At 39.9% G+C, this 23,457-nt stretch overlaps 2 protein-coding genes across 6 annotated transcripts in view; one reads left to right on the forward strand and one right to left on the reverse strand.

The window, feature by feature from the left end:
* The first annotated feature begins 139 nt into the window (after positions 1–139).
* IKZF5 (IKAROS family zinc finger 5) lies at positions 140–14,128 on the forward strand. Of its 4 annotated transcripts, none has more exons than XM_081228219.1 (6): positions 148–257; positions 993–1,064; positions 1,775–1,923; positions 8,252–8,442; positions 10,505–10,687; positions 11,495–14,128. In XM_081228219.1, exons 4-6 carry the CDS (start codon positions 8,310–8,312, stop codon positions 12,436–12,438), a joined length of 1,260 nt encoding a protein of 419 aa, XP_081084345.1. In that variant the 5' UTR covers positions 148–257; positions 993–1,064; positions 1,775–1,923; positions 8,252–8,309; the 3' UTR covers positions 12,439–14,128. The 4 variants fall into 4 exon arrangements, with proteins under 4 accessions (XP_081084344.1, XP_081084345.1, XP_081084346.1 ...); XM_081228220.1 differs by lacking the exon at positions 993–1,064 and adding an exon at positions 1,256–1,354 and having other exon boundaries at positions 149–257; XM_081228218.1 differs by lacking the exon at positions 993–1,064 and having other exon boundaries at positions 140–257.
* PSTK (phosphoseryl-tRNA kinase) overlaps positions 9,624–23,457 on the reverse strand; it is a 30,072-nt gene continuing 16,238 nt past the window's right edge. The window contains exons 5-7 of one of the 2 annotated variants that reach the window (XM_081228240.1): positions 20,364–20,439; positions 19,744–19,837; positions 9,624–9,907 (exon numbers count right to left, since the gene is read on the reverse strand). In XM_081228240.1, coding sequence (XP_081084366.1) covers positions 9,807–9,907; positions 19,744–19,837; positions 20,364–20,439 — 271 coding nt within the window. In that variant the 3' untranslated portion in view covers positions 9,624–9,806. Of the gene's footprint in view, positions 9,908–15,670; positions 16,234–19,743; positions 19,838–20,363; positions 20,440–23,457 lie in introns of those variants that run through there. The other variant, XM_081228239.1, reaches the window with a different exon arrangement.

Consider the following 23,457-nt stretch of genomic DNA (forward strand, 5'->3'; position numbering starts at 1 on the left):
GGCGGGTGGAGCCAGAGCCCCGCCCACACACTCCCTCGTCCCGCCCCCTAGCCCTTACGGAAGGCCGAGAGAGACAAACAGCTCCCTCTCCGCTTTCTCCCTGCTCACGCGAGAGTTAGGAAAGGCCATTGGGCGGTAAGTGAACAGGAGACACAACAAACATGGCGGCGGTGACGACGACGGCGGGGGCGACGGCGACGGCGACAGTAGCGGCGTTGAACAAGGCGGAAGGGGTTACTCGGTGCGGCTGTCAGGAGGTAAGTAGCTGGTTACCGGCTCGGACGGCGGTTACACGGCTGAGGAGAGCGGTTAAGGAGGAGAGCGGTTAAGAAGGAGCGGCGGGCGGAGAGAGCGGGGTGCTCGCGACGGGCTGACTCCGCCCTGAACTCAGCCTCAGGGAAGGGGCGGGCGTGGTCGGTTGGTCGGCGGGGGTCACGATCCAGGACCTTCCTGGCCCGAGCGCGGAGGTTGCGGTGTCTGGCCGCAGGAGCCCCGAGGAAGCGAGCGGTCCCTGCGGTGGCGTCGCCGTCTGGCAGGGGCTTGGCGGCTCCTGGGTAGGGAGCTGCCTCTCGCTCTGACAGGTGGTCGTGGTGGTGGGGGCGCCCCGAGGTTTGCGTCTTCACCGGCTCCCGGGGCCAGGGGATCAGCCGAGGTGCGCGTCTCCTAGGTGTTCCGAATCCTGGTGAGGATGCCGCCCCGACGCCAGTTCCGGGCTGTTCGTTGGGAGGACTTTTTAAAGCCTCCGTCTTTTATCTGACGGTCCTTCCTAGATCCGTTTCTACTGCTTGTGCACTCTTAATTTTGGGGGAGATGTGAGGTTTGGGGACGATTTTGCAGCGAAGAACTGTTCAGGTTCGTGCAGGATTTAAGTCTTTTAATAAACTGTCCGGCGTGCGAGTAGTCGAGCCATGCATCTAGTAAGTGCTCGGTAAATTGAATCTAAATAGAAGTTAAACCGGTTCTAGCTGCCACTAACCACGTGGCCCATTTAGTGTCCCCTTAGTGTGCTGTTTAGGCCCGAAGAGGAGTGACAAGTGGGAGAAGAAGTAAAGCCGTTTTAAATGGTGAGCTCTACAGAACTTCAGTTTGGAAGAAACACAACTTCCTTAGAACAACTTTTTAAACGTCTGGACTAACAATTTTACAAATCCCGTTTAATTTTGGTTTATGTTGTGCATTCAACACAGCTACAGGTTAATACAAGTTTGGGAGTTTGTTACAGCGAATTGAGACTTTTTGTGTTTTTTGCCCCCAGGGGTCCCAAGTGTTTCCCAAGAAAACCCTAAGTGTTTTGAGTTGCGATAGAGAGGATAATAAAGATGGGAATCAGATGTGCTGTTATTGGGCGTGCCTGGTGGGTTTTCTTTTCTAAACCTTTTCTCACAAATGTTTCCCTGTGGGGCTAGGCTAGTACCTTGTTTTTATGCAATTGTAGCTGTTCAGCAGTACTAAGCCTGAGCCCCTGAGCCTTTTAGAAGTGTACTACGAACAAATGAAGTTAATAACTTAATTTGGAAAGACAGTAACATTTTTGCCAAAAAATGAAATCCACCAGTGGAAAAAAAAGGATAGTCGCACTGATGCATGTTACTCTTTGGTGATTATTTGGAGCTTTTGCTGAAGTGAACCTGCTGCTTTGTTGTTTGTCTGTTAGCTTAGTTTTCTTTTCTGGTAGTGGTAAAATTGGCACAAGTTATTTTATTAGCTTATTAAACCCGTAGATCCTAATTTTTTGTCACAAAGGTTTTGACTTGTGGTGTATTTTTCTTTGCAGACCTCTGTATGGCTTTTCAATTTTAGTTGAAATTCCCTCCATGGCCTTTTGGAGTCCTTTGGTGTATCTCCAGAGTAAATTTCGATTACTCTACATTTCATCCATGTTGGAGTGGCAAGAAAAAGGAGGAACTGATTTGGGGTGAAAAGGTTAGATTGTGTAACTCCTCTTTTTTATTTTTCCCAGCTTGTATTTATTTAAGTTTTACTTTTATATTATGTTTTCTGATTTCTCAGCACCTCATAATGTCCCTTTTTGCCTTCAGAGAATTGTTTTTTTTTTGATGGTTATGTAATCAGAGGAAATGTGTTCTAATTCTTTTTGAAGTCCATGTTATTCTCTGTACAAACGAAACCTCATTTGTTAGACTTCTCCATTGATATGTATTCTATGGCAGAGTAAATCTTTCGGTGACCATGATTATTAAGCTATAAAAGTAAACACATTCAATAGAACTGCAGTCACTTAATGTGTATAGGCCTGCCTAAACCCCAAATTAAGTTACTGTATAAGGAAATTAGTTGTTAGTTACCTTATGTTTAATAACCCTACCAGAAATGGTAGATGAATAAAATAGATCCTACTATTGCCTAATCATGTTGTTCTCAAAATCTAGAGTTTGGGAGGAGGGTAGGTTAAAGAGCCCTTTCTGGTTCTTATATCACCTCTATTTCATAGTTGTGGTTGTCTTCTAATTTGCATCATGATGCCGCTGCTTTACATTGTTTGCCCCTGGTTAAGAGGGGTTGGTTGTGTGTGTATTGATGGACAACTTCCCTTTTATGAGACTGAAGATCAGAGGACTTGAATATCAGAACCCAAGGAAGGTCAAGAACAGTTTAAGTTACCTGCTTAAAGGTAAAGAAGTTTTTGTGTTCTTTGGGGATATCAAAGCTTATTCCTCAACTGCTTCTTTCCTTCACTAGCATGAGTGGTCTCTGGTTGTTTTCTAAGAACCTTATTTGTGAGTTTTGAATGGATAGTTTGGGAGAGCTATTGGCATAAAAATAATTTAGGTGCATTCTAGCCAGTTTCTTTATACACATGTATCTATACCCCATGGAATACCATACCAACTTAACTTTAATCAGAGGGGTCACAGGGAGGACTCCGAAATTTTGCTGTATCATAAGAAATGATAATCATAAAGTACGGGAATGAGAGCATTATCGTTTGCTGATTCCTAACGTAGATTTTTATGTTACATTCACAAAGGTTTTAAAATTTATCACTGTCTTAGATGCATCTCCAGATACCAGTTAATTTATGGAGTTCTTAGATTAAACATTTGGTCCTAAGACTGATGATTACTTTATTAAAGACAGGAAGATGGTTTGGATGCAAAACTTTTTTTTTTTGATATCAAGAGTAGTCTTCTGTAGTTTCAGAATTATTCTTTTTCTATTTATTGTGCTTAGAAATACTGACTTGAGATGGAGAAAGCTGGGGTTTGAATCATAGAGTCCATCCGGATTTAGGCATCTTTCATGCATACTCATCTGTTGTGCAGACTAGAGCTCTGCAAGGGCCTGTAATGCTGCATGGTGGGGAGGTGATATAGGTCAAGTGGGCACAAAAATGCTTAGGGATGGGAAGACAAATTTTAAATCATTGCAGAATGTCTACAACTATAAACCATATCAATATATTTAAAATTCTTAAGAATAGAGTTTCTCTCAAGTTTACAATGTTATCTTCCCTTTTTTCATTGGCATCCTTTATTGTTGTTGTTTTTTTAAGTCCATCATGCATTTTGATTGAAAATCAGCATACAATTTTTGGCGGGGAGCACAGTGAAACTTACAATGTGACAATGTGATAATAGCCAAGACTGTCAAAATATGCCAGTCGTTCTCTGTGATTAGGCTTATTTGAGTTCTTAAAACTTGAGATGCATGTATAAAAATATCATTTTCTTCTTCATGGCAGTCCTGTGCCTTTTTTTTCTGCATTATCACATGTACCTTAGCAGTGTTATGCTTTCTAATCAGGATTTGGTAAGATTGATCTTGCTTATTGAAGCCTATCAAAGTATGTTCAGATATTTTCCAGTGGCAACATCAGTTTTCATGTGAACTGATTGGCAAGAGGTGATGCAGAGTTGCAATGAAATACCAGGATTTCTTTCTAAATTATATAGCTTTTATAATTAGAACACAGACAATCTGTAGGGCCTTACAGCATTTACAATTTAAGAAACAACTTCCCAGATCTTACTCTTTTCTTTTGGGGGGGGGGTGGGGGGACAGGTATCTCCCTGTCCTTACACCTTTTATTACTTTTTTCCTTTTTATATTGTGGGGTCTTTACCTGCTTCAGTACTGTGTTGAAGAGCTGTAGTGATGCAAGCATGCTTGCCTTCTTGATTCTAAAGGGAATGCATCTAAATTTTCTCCATTAATGGTGATGTAGATTTTTGGAAGCTAGCCTGTAGCAGCTTGAGGAAGTGAAAACATTCTAAGTTGGAGTAAATAACTGCTCTGTTGTTTCCTTGCACCCCGTGTTGCCATTGATACTCAATATCTGATTGCTTTTCCTATGTGGGTGGGCTGCTCTTCCTCACTAGAAAGTTTCATATTATTCTCTTTGTCCTTGAGATTTTAAAATTTCACAATAATGTGTCTAAGTGTTATTTATTGTTATATATTCTATTTTGCACTCTGTGAACCCTTTCAGATGGAATTAAAAGAAATCTTTAATTCTGGAAATTTCTTGATCTTTTTTTAAAAAGTATTTGTCTTTATTTTCTCTGTCTTTTTGGAATTCATTCTTCATCTTTATCTGCTATATTTCTTACCTTTTTATGTATACTTTTACATTGCTCCCCATCCCTGTATGTTTTGAGGTGTGGGGTTTCTTTTTCAGTTTTATTGAGATATAATCTTATTTTGGATTATTTTTTAATCTTATTCTTGATAATCTTTTTCATTGGAGCCGACTGGCTCACTTTTTTTCCCCCTAACCAGAGGGCAAATTTTAAAGGACAAATAATCAGCAGAATCAAGTATAGTCATAAAACAAATACTAATCAGTGATTAGGAAACAGAAGAGCAGTTCAAGTCAACAAGGTAAGATGGGAAAAAAGCAGCTGAAACAGACGTGTTCAGAAACCAGCAGTGATCCTTAAGATTGAGAAAGCAGAGCCAGACTAAAGCAAGTGATTTAAAGAGGTGGCCTAAAAGAGTGAAATAAGAAGAGATGAGTTTTGGGAAATTGTAAATTGATTTGGGAAATTGCAAATTGGGATATATGAATAATTGAGACTAAGGTGGACCATGTTTGTTTCATTGTAACTAAAAAAGAGATATATACAGTGGTAGCATAAGACACTTGGAATCTGGGACAGTGAGGAATTTCTTAATCCAAGGTATAACCATTTTTGGCTGCAGAAATAGGTACTGTCGTCTGAGAACATGCCATAAACTACACATCTTGTGAGATACTTTACACTTACTTGTAAAACTTAAAACAGCACTGCAATCTGGTATTATTATCTCATTTTACAAAGTAGGAAACTAAGGCTAGAGAAGACCCTGTTCAGAGTCTTTAAGCTAGTAAGTTTGACCTAATACCATAATATTCTGTTGATCCAGAGGACAGATTTTCAGTAGCTTCAACTTTCTAGAAAACAGTGAAAAGAGATAGTAATAATAATAAACCCCTAGGCATCTTCTAAGAAGGGAGGAAAGGAACTATTCGTACATGTTGCATCAAGAAAAGTGAGAATTTGGTCACCTGCAGGTTCTTATTTGGCTAAATGTGTTCAGAGTAAAGAACAAATTAAATGAAGAAGAGAGGAAGACAAATACGAAAGTAAAATATATCAGTTTGGGGCCAGTAAACAAGGGAAACCAAAACTAGTCCTGTGTTCCTTATTAGATCCTAATAAGGAACTAATTGTTATACAGTTCAGTGATCTATAGTAGCAACACAGTCAAGGTAGTCTGTTTCCAGTAGATTTCTAGTTAAGTCAATTAAAATAGAAGTCTTAGTTCTTAAAATGTTGATCAAGCTTTTGTTAATTAGAAAATGTGCTTTTATCTCATTTCCACAGCTCCACATTTCTTGCCGCTGAAAAACTTAGGCTGAAAAGGACCCAGAGTAGTCCAAATATTCTTGAAGAAGAAAAACAACTGGTGGACTTAAATTACTGAGATATTAAGATTTTTATTATTAAGACTGTGTGGTGTTAGTGTGAGGATAGACAAAAATAGACCAGTGGAACAGAATAGAGAATCCAGAAGTAGAATCACATATATAATCACCTGATTTAGAAAGGTGATAAAAGAGTCTAGTGGAGAAAGGCTGGTCTATTAAATGCATGTTGTTAGGACAGTTGGATGTCTCCTTGGGGAAAAAAGTATATTTTGATTCTTACTTCACCATACACAAAGCTCAATTCCAGATAAAAATATGAAAGGTAAAAAAAGTAATAAAATTTTTAGAAGAAAATACAGAAGAACACCTTCATGTAAAATATAGGCAAGGACACCAACAACTAACTGTAAAGGGCGGGGTGGGGGGGAATGGGTAAATTGGACTATATTAAGAATGTCGGTTCATCAAAAGTTACCATTAAGAAAATGAAAAGGTGGCAACCACAGAGTGGGAGAAGTACTTAACATATACATATCTAATAAAGAACCCATATCCAGAATATTAGACGAACTCTTACATATTACTTAGAAAAAGATGGACAACCTAATAGAAAAATGAACGTGAACAGATACTTCACTGGGTATGAAATAGAGGTTATAGTGGATAATTGAAGTACACAGCTTAATTAATTGTCAAGCTATACAAATTAAAACCAGTGTGATACCACTGTACACCCACCAGGGTGGCTAAGATGAAAAAGGCAAAAAATACCTGAGTGTTGGTGAGGACGTGTAGCAACAAAACTCTTGTCCCCCACTGGTGGGAGTGTAAATTGGTACAGTCACTTTGAAAAATGATTTGGCATTATCTAAAGCTGAATATATGCATATCTGGTGGCCCAGCAATTTCAGAAGTCAGGGTTGTGGAGCCCTTGTTGGTGCACGGGGGTGGGGGTGGGGATTAGTACTGGAAGGGTGCACGGGGGGCTCCTGGGATGCTGGTAGCCTTCTGTTTCTTGACATGGGTGCTGATTTTAGGGATGTGTTCATTTTGTGATGATTCACCGAGCTCTACCTTTAGGATTGATGTGCTTTTCTGTGTGTATGTTATGCTTTGAGAAAAATGTAAGCATATATACAGAGAAGTGACTAATCATTGGCTTTAAGTGCCTACTACTGGCTATTAAAGATGAGAACTTTCTTAGATAGTAAATTACTCATTAAATAGTTGGGTTTAGGGAAAGAAATTTTTAGCATATGGCATATTTAAGAAGACCATATACATTTACATAAATATATTTTTATTGGAAGAAAAAGACCTGTTGTCTCCTAGGTGCTAGACTTCCTCAGCTTGTTCTTACTAGGAAACTTTTTGGTTATTTGATTTGCGAATTTGGGCTATAAACCTGTGTGAGGACCAGTTTCGTTTATGACTACAAAATCTGACATGAGGCTTATTCTCTGTACATCAGCATCAGGGATTTTTTTCTTTAATTTTTTTTTTTTTCCTTATTCTCAGAATGAGTAGGATGCTGGGTGGTGGTAGAGGTAGGGATTTGGATTTCTAGGGCAGGGGTCAGGAAACTGTAGCCCATAGGCCAAACCTGGCTCTGTTCCTGTTTTCGTAAAGCTTTATTGGAACACGGTCACACTTATTCCTTTACATAGTGTCTGTGGCTGCTTTTAGCTATAGTGACAGTTGAGTGGTTGCAGCTGAGACCACGTGACCTGCAAAGGCTAAAATATTTACTGTCTGGTCTTTTACAGAAAGTTTGCCACCCCCTGTTGTAGATCACCTACTTCTAGAGTACTCATTCATGTGAACCCTATGTTTTAAGAGCCTTTGCTGTCTGATAATGATAGTCACTAGCCACATGTAGCTATTTCACTTTTAAATTAATAAAATAAGAAACTCAAGTCATTTGTATTAGCGACATTTAAGCCCTCAGTAGCTACATGTGGCTTGTAGCGGCTGGATTGGACACGCAGGTGTGCTCCATGTCCGTCATCCACAAATTCTCTGCAACAGCCCCGACTGAGCCACTTGGTTTCTCTACCGTCTCATTCATTGATAATCCCTGCTGATATGCCTGTTTCTTTCCTCTGAATTTATTTTCTCTTTTTTCCTCTCTTTGTAATTTCTTTCTATCCTCTAAAAACTAAGTTTGAATCCCAGTTTATTTAAATATTAAATATATTGTTCACCATTTTGTGTTTCTTTAGTTCATCAGGAAGATTATAAGATACTTAAAGGCGGGGACTGTGTTCTCTGTTGCTTTGTAGTGCCTGGCACATAATAATCTTTGTCACTGTTGTTGTTTTAATATGTACTGTATCTCCCTAAATAATGTAAAATTATTTCATTTTTTTCCCCCTGTAGGTATAACGAACTGTAAACTAAAAAAAAAAAAAAAAAAAAAAAAAAATCAAAAGCAAAGATGGGTGAAAAGAAACCAGAGCCTTTGGACTTTGTGAAAGATTTCCAGGAATACCTGACTCAGCAGACCCATCATGTCAACATGATTTCTGGATCAGTTAGTGGGGACAAAGAAGCAGAGGCTCTTCAGGGAGGTAGACTCATCTTAATACTATTACATAATTCACTTTTTATAAATATATTAGTGTTTGTGTGTCATTACCCGTAGTATGAAGCCCACTACTGTTCACTAATGTGAATCATTCCATTTTTCCTAGAAAGATATGGGCAGTTTTTTTCCCCTTCTTTAAACATGTCAAGTTTTTGCTGAGGGAAAGTAAAGCTCCAGCAGGGCTTACCGTGGCCCAGAGATGCATTATGGTCTTGTGGGAAGGTTAGGGGTTCTAAATTCCCTTCCCATTCTCCCGGTTCTGTTAGCTAACAGCAGACAAGGAACCAAAAGGGGGTCCAGCTTCATTACATAAGGGGTTTGGCCATTAGGAAATCTGGGTTAGACCTGAGACAAAATAGGGGTTTCTGTTTCTTCTCTTAAAATGAAGAGAAGGCCAACCATGTATACCCACCTAGGAGGAGAAACCAGAAGAGAGAAAGCAGTGACCTACTTGAGCCTATTCTACCTGACCTACAGTAGATAGACTGGTTTGCTTACCACACCAAGACTGGAATCTATTTCTGAACTTAGCTCAGGAGGTAGCAAACTACAGGCAGTGGGCCCCATCTGGACTGCTGTTTTTACACGACCTGCAAGCTAAGAGTGGTTTCTACACTTTTAAATGGTTGGGGTGGGGGGGGGAACAAAAGAAAAATAATGTCATAACGTGAAAATTATATGAAATTCCAACTTTAGCATCCATAAATAAAGTTATTGAAACATAGCCATGCTTGCTTGTTTACCTGTTTTCTATAGCTGTTTTTGAGTTACAACAGCAGAGTTGAGTAGCTGGGATAGAGACCATGTGACCCACAAAGCCTAAAGTATTTGCTATCTGACCTTTATAGGAAAAATTTGCTAAACCTTGACCTAGGTGGTCTAGGGCCTTATAATCCAGGGACCAGCAACAGCAGAGACCAGGACCCTTGACCTAGATGGTCTAGGGCCTTGTAATCCAGGGACCAGCAACAGCGGAGACCAGGCATCACCTGGGAGCTTGTGAGAGGTGCAAAACGTCAACGTGCCACCCCAAATCTACTGAATCAGAAGCTGTATTTTAACACGATCCCCAAGTGATTTCGTATACACGTTCTGTTTCGGGAGTTACTGGCTTGGGAAAGCAATGGGAGAAGTGGGGACACTGAGCCTTGCTGTGCCTCCAATGCAACGGGCCTGTTGGATGCTGGACTTGCACCAACCAGCAAAGTCACTTCTCCTCGTGAAGGATAGAGGAAACAGTAGAGCAAAGGGCTTGAATTGTCTGCACCTGCACTGCTGCCGCCGGCAGATGGAGTAGAAGTGCTTTTCCCACGAAGCTGTAGGAACAGACATTGCCCTCTTAGTACTTTAGGGTACGATTCCTGGGCTGAGGTCCAAGAGAGCAGGGTTGTAGTCCCCCGTCTGTTGGTTTTCCAGATTATGAGCACTTGCCCCTTCAGTTTCTTTATCTATACAAGGAAGTCGTTTGATTAGGTTAAAAGCAAACAGCCAAACACCTCTTAACTCTGAAGTTCTTACAGATCATAACATTCAGAGGTAGCAGATACAACATTTCCCTATGTGTGCTTAATTAGAATTTTAAGATCCTAAATGCAACCCAGAATCTAGAACATACGTGTAAGCTGAGTGGAACTGCAAAACTCAACATTAATTGTTTTAGATGAAATAGATGAGGATTTTGGGAGATGATCATGATTGCCCATTGTGTTTGTAGAAGTGGCTAGAAGCTTAAACATGTGTCACTGCCATCACTGTTTACCCCCCTGTCTCCTTACCTGTCAAATAAATACCATACCCTGTTACCTTCCTCAAAAGTATGTTGAGGACTGATATAATTTATGTGTTAGTAATTTGAAATCTCCCTAATAGAATGCTGCTTTTGTATAAAGTTAACCTCAGTTCAGAAAGACGGTGATTTTTGTGCATTTAACTTTCGTGCTAAGCAAACGGTCAATTTATGAAAGATTTTCTACCACTCAACAGTAAATTGCTAAATTGAGTTGATTCTGAGACGCATAATTTCTTTTGCTATACTTTGTTTATAGCTGGAACAGATGGTGATCAGAATGGACTTGATCACCCATCTGTTGAAGTTTCCCTGGATGAAAACTCAGGAATGTTAGTAGACGGGTTTGAAAGGACCTTTGATGGGAAGCTCAAGTGTCGGTACTGCAACTATGCCAGCAAAGGCACCGCACGGCTCATTGAACACATTAGAATCCACACAGGTAACGGAAAGGTGGCTGGAGAGGGCATTTCTTTATGGGCAGGTTGATCTATCATATGAATAGTTGTGATAGTTTGAAAATGAAGGTGGATGTAAGGTTTGAATAAATGGAGAAGTGACTCCATTTTTACACAGCAATAGAATATAGCATACAAGGAAATGAGGCCCCTTGTACAGCTTCCCTTTCCTTAGCCATCTTCCTTCTTTTTTTTTTGCCGTACGCGGGCCTCTCACCGCCGCGGCCCCTCCCGTCGCGGAGCACAGGCTCCGGACGCGCAGGCTCACGGGCCCAGCCGCTCCGCGGCACATGGGACCCTCCCGGACCGGGGCACGAACCCGCATCCCCTGCATCGTCAGGCGGACTCCCAACCACTGCGCCACCAGGGAGGCCCTCCATCTTCCTTCTTAATCTAAATAATCTCAGCATCTGTCTGCTTCTCGGGTTGGGCAGGTTAATGCTGAAGACAGCATGAAGTGATAAAATGTTTTTATCTTTATCCTTACTAAGTATGTTTCCTTTGCAGACCAGGGAAAAGGTTTCTGTACGGTTGCAGGCTACCCTGCTAACCCTCAGATGTCACCTTAGCCATCCCTTCTGTGAAAGGGATTCATTCCACTAGTCAGTATAGTATAAAGGTTGTTATATGCAGGTTTCTTAATAAATTTTAATAAATTTTTTGCAAATGTGTTATTCTGAAAAGCATTTTATTTTTTGATCAATTTCTGAATCTAATGAATGGACAAAATATGAAACTTTTCATAAATGAGCTACTCTTGCAGTTTCTCCCCCATTTTTCTTTTTAAACAGGTGAGAAACCTCATAGATGTCACTTATGTCCATTTGCATCTGCTTATGAGCGTCATCTGGAAGCCCATATGCGTTCCCATACAGGAGAAAAACCATATAAATGTGAATTGTGTTCCTTCCGCTGCAGTGATCGAAGTAACCTGTCCCATCACCGAAGGCGCAAGCATAAAATGGTACCAATTAAAGGTACTAGGTCTTCCTTAAGTAGCAAGAAGATGTGGGGGGTTTTACAGAAGAAAACAAGCAATCTGGGCTATAGCAGACGAGCACTAATCAACTTAAGCCCACCTTCCATGGTGGTTCAGAAGCCAGACTACCTTAATGACTTTACCCATGAAATCCCGAATATCCAGACTGACTCCTATGAAAGTATGGCAAAAACCACACCAGCTGGTGGCCTGCCAAGGGACCCCCAAGAACTCATGGTTGACAACCCTTTGAACCAGCTGTCAACTCTCGCAGGACAGTTGTCCAGTTTGCCGCCTGAAAACCAAAACCCCACATCCCCTGATGTAGTTCCCTGCCCTGATGAGAAGCCTTTCATGATGCAGCAGCCCTCTGCTCAAGCAGTAGTTTCTGCCGTGTCAGCCAGTATTCCTCAGAGCTCCTCTCCCACTAGCCCTGAAGCTCGGCCATCACATAGTCAGAGGAACTATAGTCCGGTGGCAGGTCCGAGCAGTGAACCAAGTGCTCACACGAGTACTCCCAGCATGGGAAACAGTCAGCCAAGCACTCCGGCTCCAACCCTGCCGGTCCAGGACCCTCAGCTTCTACACCACTGCCAGCACTGTGATGTGTACTTTGCCGACAATATCCTTTACACTATTCATATGGGATGTCATGGGTATGAAAATCCTTTTCAGTGTAACATATGTGGGTGCAAATGTAAAAACAGGTATGATTTTGCCTGTCATTTTGCAAGAGGGCAACATAACCAACACTGATGGAAAACAATCACTTATGCTTTACTTGGTTTGCCTTTTCGTGTTTTGTAGTTTACTGTTGTTTTCTGCAGGGGAGGGGTGGGGGGTGTCATCCCTATTAAGGTGTTTGCCAATTTAAAGTCTATACATAGTATAAATTTGACAGTGGAAACAAAATTTCCTTTTTTTTTCCCCCATAAAAACCTCATCAGGGTCTTTTATGTTTTAGAACAGTTGGACACGTTGGTGTCTGTTTTTTCCTTTCATTTAGACATTTGAGAATTGGAGTGCAATGATAATCTTACAAGTAGTCATTTAAATTTCTCACATTTATGGTCCATAAAAACTTCAAGGCTGGTAGATGCCCTTGGTATTTCAACATCTACACTGCAGCCAGATGTTATTTCTGCCATAATTTCAAAATGGTAAATTACTTTCTCACAAAATCTGTTACAACTTATTTCAATGTTTAGTGGAGGAATTGCCTTTAAAATTGCCCTGAATTAAAAACTATTTAGTTAACATAGCTTAGTTGAATCAGTAGTTTAATTTCACCTGATAATAGTAAAGTAATTTCAGTTTAGTAAATCTTTCTTTTTTCCATAAGGGAAAATATAAAACATTTAATTCTGTTAAAGTTATAAAAATGAGGTAAAAGTTCTGAAAAGAAATGAAACTTAAGACTTGAAATTGAAAATGGAGTTTAATATTTAAAATACCTGCCTATTCAACTTGTAGTTTAAACATACAGCAATTTTCCATTGGATTCTTTTTATTATACTTGTAATTTATTTTAAAAACTACAGGTAAATACATAAGAATGCTAGAAATATCAGAGGATTATCTATGAAGATGCCTTTTTTCCTTTTAATCTGAACTGTTCATTTAAATCTTCAGTCTGATGTTACACGTGAGGTTGATAACTATACTGAGAATCTGTTATTCCTCCTATTCCTTTGATGACCAAAGAGGTACAGTGGAAGTCATCCATCTTATTCCTAGGAAATGCGGTCCTTCCCCCCAAAATCTGAAGTTTCCTTTTCCTGCCTTCTATCCATTTATTGCCCATAATTTTCAAGAAAAGGTAGGTATAGAAACACATGGGAAAAGGTGATGGTGAAGTGGTATTTACAAAAATGAGAACGTATGTCCAAAACGAATTCTAGACTCCTCTTCAGAATTGGCCATTTAAGATATTTTCTGTGAATTCAAGTTGTAATGCTTATTTGCAGTTTTACCAGTCTTTAATGTACAGCAAGAAAACTATATAAAACTGTGAATCGAATCGTCATTAGTAGAAGAGGATAAAAAAAGTGTGGAAATAGATATAAAAATGCATTTAAACATGGTATTTGTTTACAAAAGTAAAACTTGCTATATAAATCCACAGTAATTAATTTTGATTAGGAGGCTGTTTTTGTGTAATAACTAGCGTACTCTGAGGACAGCTTGGTCAAACAATAAAATATATTGTGACTAACTGTTGGTTTCTGTGTACTTTGCAAAATTTTTATTTTTAATTTGGTTCAAATCTTGAAAGTTACTAATTGGCTTCTTAAGCAAGTATTCTAGCTATTAAGCATTATAACTAAGAAGGACTTCTACACTTAATAGTAAGTGAAAGGGTAATGTTGATGGTGTAAGTCCACAAAAACCCCCAAGTGCCAAGTTAGTGCGTCTTCTGCCCTCCCTTCCCAATGCTAGAAAGCCATTAGAATGAGTTCTGTGGTTTAATATCCAATCTAAACGAATCTCCATCGCATTGTTGAAAAAGCAGCATCAAGGAGTTTCTGCAAACAAATCTTGTCAGTCTGAGGCTTGTGAATCTAAAGTCTGCAGCCTGTTCTGCTCTGTTGCTTGGAGCGCTCACTGCTCAGATCAGTTTTAGTGCAGCCATTTCCAAATGTGTAACTTGGCCCTCGTATGTATATATTGTCAGAAACAAGTTGCTGTCATTTGGAAGCTTTTGTGGTTATTTTTTTCTTCTATTTTATTCTTCATATAAAAGCAATACCACAAAATAGAAAATGAAAGTTTTCATTAAACAAAAAAGAACTCTCATGTTAAAACCAGTTTATTTACTGTATATTCTGGGCCAAATAGTGACAAATACATTTTTTTCTGAGAACTAAAGAGATGTTTTGAAAGTACATTTAGTTCAAACAGATTTTTTTTCACAATTGCAAACTAGAATGTATAATTTTAAAATTCCTAGGACTTAAAGAGCACAGTTGTATTCCAAAGGTATCGATGCTTGAAGCTGTAGTTAATTCTAAATGCACTAAAGTTTTTGAAGCAAATCTACCTTAGAAACTTTTTTAGTATTGTATTTCTAAAAATATTTAGGATTTTATTTAAGTTTTTTGTGAGTTAAATTCTGTATTGGAAAGATGTTAGTATCTTCTATTAAGTATTGAATATGTTTCTCCCATTTTATTTTTAATCAAATATTTTATAGAAATGAGTTCAGAAAAGTTTAACATGCACTATTTATAATACTTTGCTGTTAACAGGCAATGTTCTGAAACTAAATTTATTTTTGTTCAGTGAACATAAGTTTAGATGTTTAAAGTTGGTAGATACTTTATCTCCACTAATATTTTTTTTAAGAAACTGTGAAGAGATTAACAGGGAGTAATTTTATTTCAGATTTTATGAATATAGTATGTAGCTACAACTTCTTGAAATTCAAGTAAAGGCTAGACTTTTACTTAGAACAAATTTCACTGGATATTTTCCAGTGCTATTTCATTTTAGAAATAAGTGTTTGCCATTCATCTGCAGAACTGTTTGACAAAGGGAATATTACTAAAAAAATGTTCAGAGATAAACCTCATTTAAGTTCTACAAAAATATTTATCAAATGGATGTATTATTTTTTTAAAAATTCCCTGCTAAGGACTTTTCATTAAGTAGTCTTAGAGGGTATATGGTTTCTAGAACTTGGTTTTGTCAATATGTACTTTGATGTCAAGAACGTATTTTATATGTAAAACATAAAACTTGAGTATGGTTGCAAAACACACTATTGTTTAGGGATTCCAGAAAGCAGTTTAATGCTGAAATAACTCTTATCTAGTATGTAGTTCATATTGTGAATGAAGCTCTGCTTTTGTAATATATGAATAAAAAATAACACTTTCTAATGATCTCGATTTTTCTTTTTTGAAAACTACGATCCAATTTTTAAAATAATTTTCCAGTGTGTAAAATGTTAATTTTTTTTGAAGATTTTATGGCTACCTTGGTTTGGGTTTGTAGAGTGCCTTACCCATGAGAAGACGTTGCATGAGTTAAAAGCAAAAACAGTTCCATAATGAGCATCTTTTCTCCTTCCTGATTTCTTCTCTGTATTTAAGGTGTGAACCCTGCCCCCCCAACTGTTCTGGCACATAAATGAGGAAGGCTTCCTCTGATGCTTAATTATCCATGTCACATCTGACAAGTGACTGACTGAAGTAGTTTCTGTTATGACAAATGGATCTTTTAGAATGGACTGATTCCCCGCCCCCTTTGGCAATTCACATCATTGGCCTAGAAAACATCCAGTAATACAGAATTGTTTAAATTAGTTTGCAAAATCGTAACCAAAATGGCTTTGATTGGAAATCAAGTTTTAATGCTGCTTTGAAAAATACTTCTGTACAATGTTTTCTTTCTCATAATGAAAAAAAGAAATAACATCTGATAAGTCCATGGTTTGTTGAAAGCACGGGTATTTTTTGTTTCCTTGTCTTAGGTCTTCCAAAAACTCTGCTTTGAGCTTGTTAAGTTCTTCGGCTAGAAGTTTCAAGTTGTACGGAAACACCTGTTCACCTAAAATAAAGATGATCTCAAATTATTTGTGTAAATTAAATCAAGCTGGACTGATGACAGCAGGAGATTAATTTGATTACTTCAGACAAACCACTCAGATTCTTCGATAAATCATAATTGAGCTGGTGTCATATGTAGACTAAGGTCACATTAATGTGATACAGGCAGATCATTTAAATAACTTGCTATGACATGCGCCAGCAGAAAAGGCAAACCTGAAAGGGACTTTTTGTTGACAAAATAAGTTGACAGTCTTACTGAATTAACAGGTAGTAAGGCAAAAAAGCAGAGCTAGAAAATGACAATTTGGCTTTGAAGCTCTGATAGACAATACCTAGAACAGTTGTCCAATATAATTTTCTACAACGATGGAAATACTCTATATCTGCCCTACCCTATCAAGCAGCCACTAGCCATGTGGGTAGTGTGACTGAGATGTTTTTGTTGAATATCTTTACAGAGATATAAGTCACATAACATACAGTTTACCCATTTAAACTACAAGTTAGTGGTTTTAGTATATTCACAGATATAAGCAACTATCACCACAGTCAATCTTTGAACATTTTTATCATCTGTACTCTTAGGTATCACCCTCTTAACTCCATTCCCCCTCTCTCTGCCCTCAATCCCTAAGCAACCGTTAATCTACTTGAGGTCTCTAGATTAACCCCCTGTGGACATTTCACATGACTGGACTCATAATGTGTGCCCTTTTGTGACTGGCTTCTTGCACTTTGCATAATGTTGGTTTTTTTGTTTTTTGGGGGTTTTTTTTTGTTGCGGTACGCGGGCCTCTCACTGTTGTGGCCTCTCCCTTCGCAGAGCACAGGCACCGGATGCGCAGGCTCAGCGGCCATGGCTCACGGGCCCAGTCGCTCCGCGGCATGTGGGATCCTCCCGGACCGGGGCACAAACCCATGTCCCCTGCATCGGCAGGCGGACTCTCAACCACTGCGCCCACAGGGAAGCCCTGCATAATGTTTTTAAGGTTCATCCATGTTGTAGTACGTCATTCCTTTTTATGGCTGAATAATCCATTGTATGCATAGACCACATTTTGTTTGTCAGCCGATGGACATTTGGGTTGCTTCTACCTTTTGGCTATTAGGAATAATGCTGCTATAAGCACTTGTGCACAAATTTTTATAGGAACATTCGTTTTCATTTCTAGGTCCTGTGGTAATTACATTTAATTGTCTGAGGAACCGCTAGGCTGTTTTTCAAAGCAGCTGCACCACTTTACATTCCCAGCAGTGGTGTATGTGGGTTCTGAGTTCTCCACATCCTACCACGTGGACTTTTGGATTCTAGCTGTCCTAGTGGGTGTGCAGTGGTATCTCACTGTGGTTTTGGTTAGCATTTCCCTGATGACTAATGATGTTTTCATGGGGTTACTGGTCATTTGTATATCTTCCCTGAAGAAGTTTCTATTCAAATTCTTTGCCCATTTAAAAAACTGGGTTATTTTTATTATTGAGTTGTGAGAGTCCTTTATGTATTTCGGATATAAGTCCCTTATGAGATGTGATTTGCAAATATTTTCTCCCATTCTGTGGGTTGTCCCTTCACTTCCTTGATGGAAGGAGAACAATTTTTAAATTTTATTTAAGCACAGTTCTAGAAGCTAGTACCACCTCCTTCACACGCACACACAAAATTAATGGGTAGGAAAAGAGTCAAGAGTAATTTGGGCATAACCCTATGCCTCCTTCCCTTCATTTTATGGACAGGCAAATAGTTGAAAGAACTCGTACAACAATTTTTGTTTTCATTCTGGTCTGATGCCATTTTTGTTCCAGCTCTGTTTTTCAAGCTTTGGATTACAACGCATAAATGGGTTGCAAGTTGCAACCAGTGTTTTTCTAAGATGGAATCAAATGGAACACAGTTCATTAAACATGTGAAGGTTTTGTGAAACTTGTTTCTATGCAGGAGTGTGTCTGTGTACTGGGCTACACACTAGGTTACAGTATTATAACCTGCTTACGGATCATGGTTCAAAAAGGTCTGAAAAGCAATATGGTTGGTATATTGTTTCTTTTTCCAATGTTCTAAGTTTTTGTAAAGGTATTAATAATAAATGTTGGTGATGTGGGGGAACATAACAGAAAGCACCAACTAGAATCAGACTTAGCTCAGCATCAGGTTGCCCAGGTACAATATTTAGCAGGTGTTAAGTTCAGCCTTGGGCAAGTTACTTATCCTCTCAGACCTTCCATTTCCTCATTTGTAAAATTACACTTACCTGATAGGATTCTAAAGACTAGAAACTATATTTATAAGGCATTTAGCATATAAAAGGAGTTCAAGAAATGTTAAGCTGCTGTTATTTTTTAAATCAAAGTTTAAATATAGCAAAGAGTTCAATATTTAAAACCTGAAGGAGGGCTTCCCTGGTGGCGCAGTGATTGGGAGTCCGCCTGCTGATGCAGGGGACATGGGTTCGTACCCCGGTCTGGGAAGATCCCACATGCCGCGGAGCGGCTGGGCCCGTGAGCCATGGCCGCTGAGCCTGCGCATCCGGAGCCTGTGCTCCGCAACAGGGAGAGGCCACAACAGTGAGAGGCCCGCGTACCGCAAAAAAAAAAAAAAAAAAAACCTGAAGGAATTGTTTTATAAAACTATAATTATCACATATTTCATCTAAGTTCAGACTGACAATGCACCAAGCCTGTTCAAACTCCATGCTGATTTTACACCTGGCCCCTGACTCCCTCTCCCCATCCCTTACTTCACCCCAGACTCAATGGCTTCTTTTCTGTTCTAGAACATACCAACTCTACCTGTGGACTTTTGCACTTGATGTGTCCACTGCCTGAAACGATCCTGCAGGCATCAGCATGGCTTGCTGTTTCCTTTCATTCACACCTTTGCTTCAATGCCATTTCCTCTGAGAAGCCTTCCTGATTACCCTTTTAAAAATAAATCCTGGGCCTCCCTGGTGGCGCAGTGGTTGGGAGTCCGCCTGCCGATGCAGGGGACACGGGTTCACGCCCCGGTCCGGGAAGATCCCACATGCCGCGGAGCGGCTGTGCCCGTGAGCCATGGCCGCTGAGCCTGTGCGTCCGGAGCCTGTGCTCCGCAACGGGAGAGGCCACAACAGTGAGAGGCCCGCGTACCGCAAATAAATAAATAAATAAATAAATAAATCCTCCCATCACTACCTTGCCTTACCCTACTTTACTTTTCTCCAGAGCACTGGCATATATTCATATATTTATATATTTTTTGTTTGTCTCCTCACTGTGATGTTCTGCTCCCTCTCAACTCCCCAGTATCCAAAATAAAGCCTAGTACAGAGTAGCCACTCAGTAAAAACCTATTGGATGGATGAATGCCTGGTTCCAGAGGTAGAAGTTTTAGCTTAATATAACCAAGTTGCATATTTAAACTGAAAACATGATGTAAACTTTATGAATGAAAGCAAATAAACTACCCACGTCCAGGGAACAAGAGTAGCAGGAAAGAATAGTCTCAACTAAATAGAATCTTAACTACTCAACACACCTTTCGCTTCCTTCATTGTCTGAGAGACAATTCTTCGGAGGGTCTGATCAGCTTGATGAAGAATGTTAGTTGAACAAATAATTCTGTCTGTTTCCTAGGTAATAGACATTGTTATTGGAACAGTTATCTAGTTTTACAGAAGAAATAACTAAAGTGTAGGGGATGCATAGGTGAAGAGATACTGAAAAGGAAACGTGGCTTTTCTGTTTCAGTTGTTCTTCCCTAGGAGAGGGTCTAAACGAAATACATCCAGTTGTAAACTGGGTTCCATGTAGGCAGTATGCTGGTAAATGTCTAAGAATGGGCTCTCAAAAACACAAACCTATCCATAGTATTTTGTCTGTTTCTACAGTGTAAATATTCCCATCCATGCCCACTTCGAGCTACCAACATGTCAACAGGCTCCAACGTTTCTGAAAATTTAACAGTCTTTGACCAGGCAGTGCAAGCTCCCTCCAGAGTACCACTGCATCCAGGTGTCAGGAGCTGAATGCTGGTAAGAGGCCAAGGCGGGGACAAAGTGTCTCTCACATGTTACTCATATTGTACACTCAGGTCAAAAAGATCTTCCTACAAAAAGTTCCTTCTCATTTATACTAAATCTAAACTGGAAGACTTACCTTTTGTTCCACATTCTCCTCCATGTACTTTATTGGATTTTCCAAAGCAGTAAGCAGTAAATCAGTCAATTTCAGTCTATAAGAGAAGGTAGGATAAAATAAATCCTTATATCAAACACCTGTTTTTAAAGAACTTGTGTTTATGGGTACTAAGCTGAATTCTAGAGGAATGAAAGTGGTATATCCAAACTCCTGAACAAAAGGGGAAAGGCAAAGTGATTTGGGAGCTACCTTCTACTTGCAAAATTAAAATGTAGAAGCTCAAAACAAGTGATAAGCCCCCCAAATCCCCTCATGTAAAAAATATTAATTTCCAAAGACTCATATCAATAAGGTTTTAAAAGACATTCTCTCTCTTCCCTCATTAACTGCTGAACTTTAGGCTCCTAGAACTTTATATTCCCTAAAGAAGGAGGCTTAGTCTTTATTTTCTGGCTTCTGCTCATTTACTGGATGTGAATTTGCAAAGCTCCCCACAGGACAAGAGGTCATCGAGGGTTGCAGTAGAATTCATTTATTCATTTAACAAATATTTATTGAGCATCTTCATACATGAAAAATGTACAACTATGTGTGTGAAATATGTGCTAAGCTGGGGGTGTAGCAAGATCCCTACCCTCTCTAAGCCTGATGACACATAATGGAGAGAGACAGAGAATAAATAAATAAGCAAAAAATAATAGTTTCAGACAGTGACAAGTGGATAAGTGAGCGAACAGGAAAGCCAGTGAAGTTTACATACGTGGGAAGGGTAGAGGGGACGGCAAGCACTATGGCCCCGAGACAAGAACAAGCTTCTCGTGTTCATGGGACAGAAAAGGCCAGTTTGGTTGAAAAGGAGCAAGGGGAGAGTTGTGGGACATGAGGCTGGGGAGTTAATCAGGATTAGAGCTGGGGGGCGGGGACGATAAATTGGGAGGTTGGAATTGACACACACACACTACCATATATAAAATAGGTAACTACAAGGACCTACTGTAGAGCACAGGGAACTCTACTCAATACTCTGTAATGGCCCATATCGGAAAAGAATCTAAAAAAGAGTGGATATAGGTGTAGGTATAACTGACTCACCTTGCTGTCACCTGAAACGAACACAACATTGTAAAGCAACTCCAGTAAAAATTAAAAACAAAGAAATTTAGGGATCAGATTTAAAATTCCAAAAAAAGGAAAAAAAAGAAAGTACTGAATGTCATGTCTCTGAGAATATAAATTATGAAGTCTGTCACTCAAACGTCATGTGCACGACAGGCAGATTTTCGTCTGATAAGATTTTTAATTATACGAAGTGAAAACTTCTAATGCAATCATGAGAGAGTGACATGTCAAAGTAAAGCTCTAATTTAAGTTTTCCAGAATAGTCTCATCTTAAAAAACAAGATTCTTTTCCCCCCAGCGTTCCGCTCTCTCTGTTTTTGCTGACCTAAACTTTTCCTCCTATGAGTCACCAAACTAGAAAAACAAAACATCTTCCTCGAATGGACATATTTTATTTTTTATTTTTTTTCGGTACGCCTCTCACTGCCGTGGCCTCTCTCATTGCGGAGCACAGGCTCCGGACGCGCAGGCTCAGCGGCCACGGCTCACAGGCCCAGCCGCTCCGCGGCACGTGGGATCTTCCCGGACCGGGGCATGAACCCGTGTCCCCTGCATCGGCAGGCGGATTCTCAACCACTGAGCCACCAGGGAAGCCCCTGAATGGACATATTTTTAGTAAAAGAATAGAACGTTAAAAAAAAAAAATCAGGGTGAGAGTGTGCAAGTTATGGTAAGGAGTTTAAATTTTACTCAGATACAAGGAGTAGAACTGAAGAAACGTAAGCCAGTGAAGTCACTGAATTAAACCTTCACCTCAACGTGATCTTTCTCACAAAGAAAAGAGCCCAGGTTCTGGAATGAGTGAGACTGCAATGGGTCCAAATCTTGGCTCTGCCATTTACTATCTGGATATGTTACTTTACTTACATGGGCCTCAGTTGTCCCATCATGAAAGGGGGATAATTGTATCTGCCCTCAAAGAGTTGTTGTGAGGACTGAATCAGATTATACATATAAAGTGTTCAGAACTTGCCCAGGACATAGTATCTGCTCAACAGCTGTTGCTGCTAATAGTAGTACTAGTAGTAGCATTAGTAGGGGTAATGGTAGTGGTAGTGGTAACAGTAATAGTGGTAACAGCAGTAGTGGTGATTAGTAGTCGTAGTAGTAGTAGTAGTATTTCACAGAAGCCTGGGAAAGGTATATTTGTCACATCATCTTTCAACTTCCAATTCAGGGCCACCAGACTTCAGACTTCAGTCATAGCCATGCTATGACTATTTTGGGCCATATTCTTAAGACCCAAGACAAAACTGCAGATTATGTTCAGGGTTGGTACTGACACTGGCAAAACTCACACTCCTCCTTGCTTCTAGCAAGAGCTGGCCCCCGGAGCAGTGATGCTCACCTTAGGCTGCTCTCATGGGCTAAAATGGGGTACCTCAATGCCTCAACCAGCCATTCACTTGCGAAGGAAAACATTTTCAGTATTCCAGAAAGAGTAGCCATCAATTGGCTACATGCTCGCCTTCTCAAAGTTTCAAGATATTATGAGAAGTTAAAATTAGAAATCTCAGCCATAGCTTATTTCATTAACCCTATAAACAACAGTTACTTAAATCGAATTTTTTCTTTTTTTCTTAGAATGTTAGAGTATTACAAAATCCATGGGAACTGTATCCTGGAAACAAAACATTTTGAGGAATGAGTTTAAAAAATGAGCCTTTTAAAAACTGCTGATCTGTGACTTCCCTGGTGGCGCAGTGGTTAAGAATCCGCCTGCCAATGCAGGGGACACGGGTTTGAGCCCTGGTCCAGGAAGATCCCACATGCCGCGGAGCAACTAAGCCCAGGCACCACAACTACTGAACCTGAGCTCTAGAGCCCGTGAGCCACAACTACTGAGCCCACGTTCCACAACTACTGAAGCCCACGTGCCTAGAGCCCGTGCTCCGCAACAAGAGAAGCCACCGCAATGAGAAGCCCGTACACCGTAACGAAGAGTAGCCCCTGCTCGCCGCAACTAGAGAAAGCCCCTGCGCAGCAATGAAGA

The sequence above is a fragment of the Mesoplodon bidens genome (genome assembly GCF_964165515.1).
Source record: "Mesoplodon bidens genome assembly, chromosome: 1".
NCBI classification, from domain to species: domain Eukaryota; kingdom Metazoa; phylum Chordata; class Mammalia; order Artiodactyla; family Ziphiidae; genus Mesoplodon; species Mesoplodon bidens.